Here is a 6596-nt window from a genome sequence, read left to right as displayed (position 1 = left end):
GAAAACTGGCCCAAACGCTTTGTTTGACAATCTTAAAGCCTAAACAAAACCACGGACTAGCTAATATCTAGGTTTCCATCTTGGTTTTGTTATTTCTAAACAAAACCTCATTGCCCTCACAAACAAGGGAGACCTGGTCATTCCTTGGGCAGAATGGGAGCCGAGGTGCCGCAGGCAGTGCAGGACACACTGAGCGAGTGCTGCACCGTACGCGGGCTGTGGCACTGAAGGGTACTGTGCTGCTGCTTCGTTTTGCACACAAAACATAAAAAGGAAGATCGAGGCCACCAGCACCTATAAAGATTTCAGAAACCCGAAAGGTTTGCTGTCGTGTCTTTGTTGAACTCTGGTGGGAGCATTTGCATTGCACTAATCTCAGTCCCTCTATTCAGATAAGTTAATTTTTTGTTCCACACGCTTGCAAAACTGTGGCCCAATGTTGCCAGTCTGGCAGTGCGGTTCTGGTGTTCCTCTACAGGAGCAGCAACTCATCCAATGACAAATTAAACAAGAGCTACAAATGTGGCTTGGATTGAGATAATACACAGTATGCAAATGGTAGTCATTACTAAGCCAAAGTTAAACATTGTTAGCTGTATATCTTTTAGTGTAGGCGGAAATGTCATTTGAAAGTCTTCCTTTGTTTTATTTTTCTTACAGAGATGCTGATAAATGTATGAATGCTTCATGTTACATGTGAAATTATACTGTGACCTGTAATAATAGTCATGTAATCATTGCTATATTTTATTATCAAAACAAATTCAAACTAAATTTAAAAGCCAAATCTGTCTGTAAAATCTACTGGAAGCTCCCAGATTTTGGCCCAGAATTTCCACTCTCCAGTGTTTTTAGTCTTCTTTTATTTTCCAGGTCATCTGTTCTATGGAGAAAGAAGATATAGCCATCTGGGAGATTAGCATATATATTTTATGAAGCAGAGTAGAGCTCTCTCTTTTACTGACTCAGATGCTAAGACCCAGATTCGCAGCCTGCCTCCTAGCTAGCACAGCACAGTTCATAACGCTTCTGTTGCCAGTGGCTTACCCCTCTCCCCTGCGTGAAGAACAAACCTGCACTAAAGTGATGTTGGCAAGGCGGTACTGTTCTAAAGTGGGGAAAAAAGCACAGTCCGGCTTTACAGCCATGCAGAGAGGCAATTTATAGTGACAGAAGGATCCATTTGTCAGTAAAGCTTACATTGTTTGAGGAGAGATTATCAGCAATTGATCAAACGAATCTGTCTACTGGCATGAGATACATCTCCAGGGTGGTGTATATGGTTATATCTGTGGAGATAACCATGGAACACAGCTGAGATATATCCTCTGAAATGTATAAAAGCCAAATGAGAGCATTAGTGCTGGGTCAATTTAAGATGCAATATAAATTACCACGCGATGTAAAAGGAGTGAGCTGCACTAAGCAGATGTGCCAAGGAGCATCTCCTTAATCTTTTCTACTTACTTACTGTGCTGGTAGAGATGTGCTTTCATTGTACCTATAGTTGGAAGTACAGTGGTGTGGTGTAGTTGGACTGTGCTGGTACTTTTTCTTCTTTCTGGACATTCCTCTTCCTTGTTTTTTTGTAGCATTCTGTTTTTTTCCCCTCACAGAGCACAAAGACTGGGAGCCTGAAGTGCCAACACTTTGATATCCAGTGTAGATTTGTAACTATGGACTGGCACAGCAGTAACATCATGTTATAGAGCTGCTAAGTCCAGTGAAGAGAGCGGAAAGGCGTTCATTGAAAGAGAGAGTACTAGTTTAGTAGTAACACATCTAAAAAGTATAAAAAACATCTAGAAAAGACAGGGCAAAAGCTGAGATGATCATCCTAAATTTATATGAATAATAGAATTGAATAAGCAGAGTACTTTCCATAGCTTCTTAAAAGAAGGGCTGGGGATAGACTGGCCTTTTTGTTTATCCTCTAATAATTTGTTGGGTTTTTTAAAAGTAGATGCAAAAATGAGCCTGAATTAAAATCCTTGGTCCAAAGTTCCCAGTTTGGAGGAAGTTTGAACTACATTCAGAGTATCATCTGCATTTTGCAGATTAGACTCTCCTTTTTAAATATATTATAACAAAATCTATATCAAAACTTTGGGAAGCACTGAGTGTGTATTCAGATACAGACTTTGAGAACTGGATCTGTTATATTTAGAAACTAATTCCCATTGTTCAGATCTGCTGAATAATAATGGGAACATATACAGTCTTATTAGAAAATGCATAAGGAAAAAACCTCCAGTGTAGCATTTAGGCTATATATTCACCAGAAAGGCATGGCACCATTTCAAAAATATTTCTGTATCTTGCAAATGCTAAAATATCATCTTTCACAGACTGCATGCAGACAGTCTTTAATGTCCTTTTCTTCTGCCTTTTGCCAGTTACTGAAATATGAACTTAACATTTACTGACTCTTCTATTTACCTTGATCCTAAGAACAGCCTTCCCAATCTGGCCAAATCTTTTCATTCAGAAACTAGTCTCTGACGTGGCTGGTAAAAGATGCCAAGAGAAGTCTGTGAGAATGGGAAAATCCTGTCACGGCTCTTCAAAGCATTTCCCTGGACACTCTCCCGGCTCCAGGCACTGGCTGCTCTGGGCTTCCTGAGCCAGTCACACCATCTCTGTAGAAACAAACACATCATCGGTGAAAAAAAAAGGGAGGAAAGAAAACCCAGCATGTCTTTGAGAAGCAAAGCTGACTGTGTACTTCAATATCAAGGCGTTCCACAAGATGGCAGGGTTCTGTCTTGGCAGGTCACTACAGCAGGCAACCTGAGCCTCCACACAAGTCATTTTCCTCCCATCATAGTTTTCATTATCGGTAATATAACTCTCTACTTTAAATCTTTTAGTGTTCTATAGCAGTGATCAAAATGAATGTCAAACAGCTGAAAGACAGGAGTCCTCTTTTTTCTTATGTCTCACTAAAATTTTTATGTTACAACTTTTAAAGCATAAAATTCACATAAAGCATAATAATTCCCCACTGTGTGAATTAAAGAAATAATTTTTTCCCTAAATAAAATTGGACAGAAAAGTATTGCATGCAACTGAGGCTGTTTTAACTAGGGACATTACCATCAGTCCTTCAGATTCCATCTCAATCATCTATTATTTCAACTCCAAAAATTACGAATGCAGCTATTTGTTACCCCTCGGCTTCATGATCAAGACCAGGTAACCTAACTCTGGGCTGTTGCTGAAAGGGCCAGGTCTGCTGTCCCCTTCACCTGTCCTGTCCTGCTTCCTTACGTTGTGCTGGCTTTAATGACTGTGTGTACAGTCCTAACGCAAGTCAGATGAACCTAAAAAGCTGATTGAAAACTAGCTGCTTTTACTTGGCGGCTTAGCTTTCAATCAGATAAATGAGCTGAAATGACTCTACAGCTGTGCAGCCACTACTGCTGCAACCAGGAAAGCGGGTCAAGCCTGTGACAAGGGGCAGGAAAGTCCCTTTCAGCAACAGAGTAATACCGGATAAGATTATGCTAATTGTGAAAACACACCCTTAAGTAACAAAAGAATAGTGGAGAGGATGCATCCTCAGCTCCACCCGCACTGGCAGGGGGAGATGGAGATCCAGGAGAAAATCTAAAGCTCGTTTCTCAGGCAAGTTCAATTTGAAAACTAGTGCTGCAGCATGCCCAAATCTTGCGTATGTCACATTGAAATGTTAGTTCCAACCTCAACTATATATATTTTGCTCTTTAATTTATTTGTAAAATAAGAATATTAATATGACAACTCTTTCTAGGCAAGCTGTTTTGGGTTTCCGTCAAAAATAAAGGCTGTGAAGTTTGTAAAAAAAAAGAAAGGAACTAGAAAAATTTCAGTTCCGTGCAGGGTTCTCTGCAATACTTGTCACTAAGTTTCAGTTGGGTGGAGGTGTTTTCCCAGAAAGCAGACAAGCAAATGCAAGTATTTTACAAATAACAATAAGGATTTTGAGTGATGTCTTTAACTCAGAGCACACTGTTCTTAAGATCTTCATCATTCCTTTTAAATCCAAAACCCTGGTGCTTCCGAAGTGCAGCAGCATAGTGCTAACAGAGGGATAGATAAAGAGACAAGACAAAGCCCCACTGCACGAAATTTAAGAACTATTAGCAGTTGGTCTGTATATAAAACAAAACCAATGCCTCACCAGGGAACGGAGAATTTTAAAAAATTTCATCTTGCAGAGAAGAATTGTGTAACTCCACTTACAAAACACTAAGGAAAAACTAAGCCCAAGATCTTATGTAAGCGGGAAGAGATGATGTGTGGTCAGGGAACCTGGGATTCTCATCTCTCACCATCAGCCAGCTTTGTTATGATGAAGCACGAACAGAGACTTTTCGTTTCCAGTTTTACCACTGAAAATCAAATGAAGATCTTAAAGAAACAGAAAGAAAATCTCCCTTTTATATCAGTAAGTTCAAACAGATTCTGTTCACGAGGTCTGGTACCTTCCCAAGCTGTAAAAATCTTGGTTGCAGGGAGAAGGAATTTGTGTTTTCAGAACCAAGAAGGTATACACTGATTACAAGAGTGGGAAATAAATTCTGTTGTTTAATTTTTAACACAGGCATTCAGCAGGGACGCATCCATGTTAACCTTGTACGAAAACCAGGTTACACCTGTGCTGAAGTACAGGCTGACCGGGTGGAATAACTCAAAACACAGACTTTCCTGGCCCGTCTTGATTTGGTTCCTGGCCTAAGCCCCCTTCCAGGCGACTACACCAGAGCTATGCCGGTCCCTCAGGGAGCCGGAGGGACAGCGGGGCGGTGGGCAGCTGGCCGCAGGCCGCGCCGGTGGCCCGGGAAGAGCCGAAAACATGCCAGGACGGGCAGCTCTGGCGACCACGGCCACCACCCTAAATCCCCTGCGCCCACAGGAGACCCGGCCTGGCCCAGCATCCCTCGGGAGGCCCGGGCGGGACCCCGGCGCCCGGGAGCCGGAGGAGGGCATCGACAGGCGGCGGACTGTTAAGGAGAGAGCAGCGGTGTTTCCCCTGGGACCGCTAGGCCGCTCCGCGCTGCCGGTGGCGGCGGCAGGCCCGGCCCGGCCCGGCCCGCCCTCAGGTGCAGCCGCCTCGCCACTGCAGGCGGCGCCCGCCCCGCCGCCGGCCGGCCGGCAGCGCCCCGCACGGCCCAGCCCCCCGGCAGGCGAAGGTCGCCCCGCCCACCCAGTCTCCCCACCCTCGACCCTCTCCCGTGTCATGCCCCTTTCCCCAGCCAATGAGAAGCGGCGGGGAAGGCGGAGCTTGGAGCACTTAACTGGCAAGCTCCGCGAGGCCCAATGGGAAGCGAAAGCTGATGAGACGGGGGCCAATTGGGGGGACACCGGTGAGTGCGAGATTCCGGGACGAGAGGCTGGGCGGAGGGGGCGTGGCCAAGAGGGCGAAGGACCTCAATCAGGTGAGGGCGGCGTTGACGGGCGGTAGCGGCGTCCAATAGCGGCGAGGAGGCGGAGCCTCCCCCCCTCCCGCCGCCGAAGCTGCCAGAGAGTCAGGTGGCTCCGGGATGCGCGGCCGCGGCGGCAGGCGGAGGCGGGCGAGGAGGAGGAGGAGGGGGGGGATGCGGCGGCGGCTCGGCGGCACGCGCTGCCTGCCCTCGCCTCTTCCCGCGCTGGGCTGAGGCGGCCCCGCGCCGGGCCCCCCTCCCGGCGGCGGCACCTGCTGCCGGCAGGCGCCGGGCCGCATGAACAATAGGCGGCGGTACCGGCCCCGCCGCCCCCCGCAGCGCCCGGCTGCCGCGGGCGCCTCCCCCTATGGAGCAGCCTCGCCATGGAGCCCCTCACAGAGCTCAGCCAGGAGGGCGCGGGCGGCGGGGAGCCGCCGGGCGGCGGGCCGCTCTGGACCGCCGTCTTCGAGTACGAGGCGTGCGGCGAGGACGAGCTGAGCCTGCGGCCGGGGGACGTGGTGCAGGTGCTGTCCCGGGACTCGCACGTGTCCGGCGACGAGGGCTGGTGGACGGGCAAGATCGACCAGCGCGTCGGCATCTTCCCCAGCAACTACGTGAGCAGCGGCGTGCAGGGGGGCGGCCCGGAGCTGCGGGCCCGCTACCCGCCGCCCCCCTCCATACAGCGTAAGGCGGCCCGGGCCCGGGGCGGGGGGCTCGGCGCGGCCCCTCGCCGCCACCCGGCGGGAGGGAGTCGGGGAGGGAGGGAGAGGCCCGGGTCCGGCCCTCCTCTGGGCCTGGGGGGGGCTGGGGCCGCCGGCGGGCGGGAGGGAACCGGACCGGCGGGAGCCGGAGCTGCCGGGATGGTGTGGGGTGAGCCCCGGGCCGGCCCTCCCGAGGGCCCTGAGGGGAGGCGGGACCGCCGCCGGCGCGGAGGGAGGCCCGGCCCTTCCGTTGGCCCTGACGGGAGCCGGGACCGCCGCGGCCGGGGGAGGCCCAGCCCGGTGGGGAGCGGCTGTGGGAGGCCGCGGGGCGCGGCCGGCGGCGGAGGGGGCAGGGGCGAGAGGGCCGCGCGGTGGCCCTTGGCGCGGGAGTGGAGGGGGCTGCGCCGGCCCGACCCCGCACGCCCTGGGGGCTGCCCCAGGCCGGCGGCCCCGCTCGGCTGGGCCGGAGCCGCCTCAGCCTGTTCTCCGG

General features: G+C 50.8%; 1 protein-coding gene across 1 annotated transcript in view; it reads left to right on the top strand.

Annotated features, from left to right (window-relative positions):
* The first annotated feature begins 5749 nt into the window (after window positions 1-5749).
* The window catches only part of MAP3K9 (mitogen-activated protein kinase kinase kinase 9), a 60958-nt gene continuing 60111 nt past the window's right edge, over window positions 5750-6596 (top strand). Inside the window, exon 1 of the mRNA XM_075151967.1 lies at window positions 5750-6089. Coding sequence (XP_075008068.1) covers window positions 5789-6089 — 301 coding nt within the window. The 5' untranslated portion in view covers window positions 5750-5788. The remainder of the gene's footprint in view (window positions 6090-6596) is intronic.

Source organism: Calonectris borealis, chromosome 5, assembly GCF_964195595.1.
Source record: "Calonectris borealis chromosome 5, bCalBor7.hap1.2, whole genome shotgun sequence".
Lineage (NCBI taxonomy): Eukaryota > Metazoa > Chordata > Aves > Procellariiformes > Procellariidae > Calonectris > Calonectris borealis.
The sequence above is the reverse complement of the archived record's forward strand: the minus strand, read 5'-3'. Positions and strand labels throughout refer to the sequence as shown.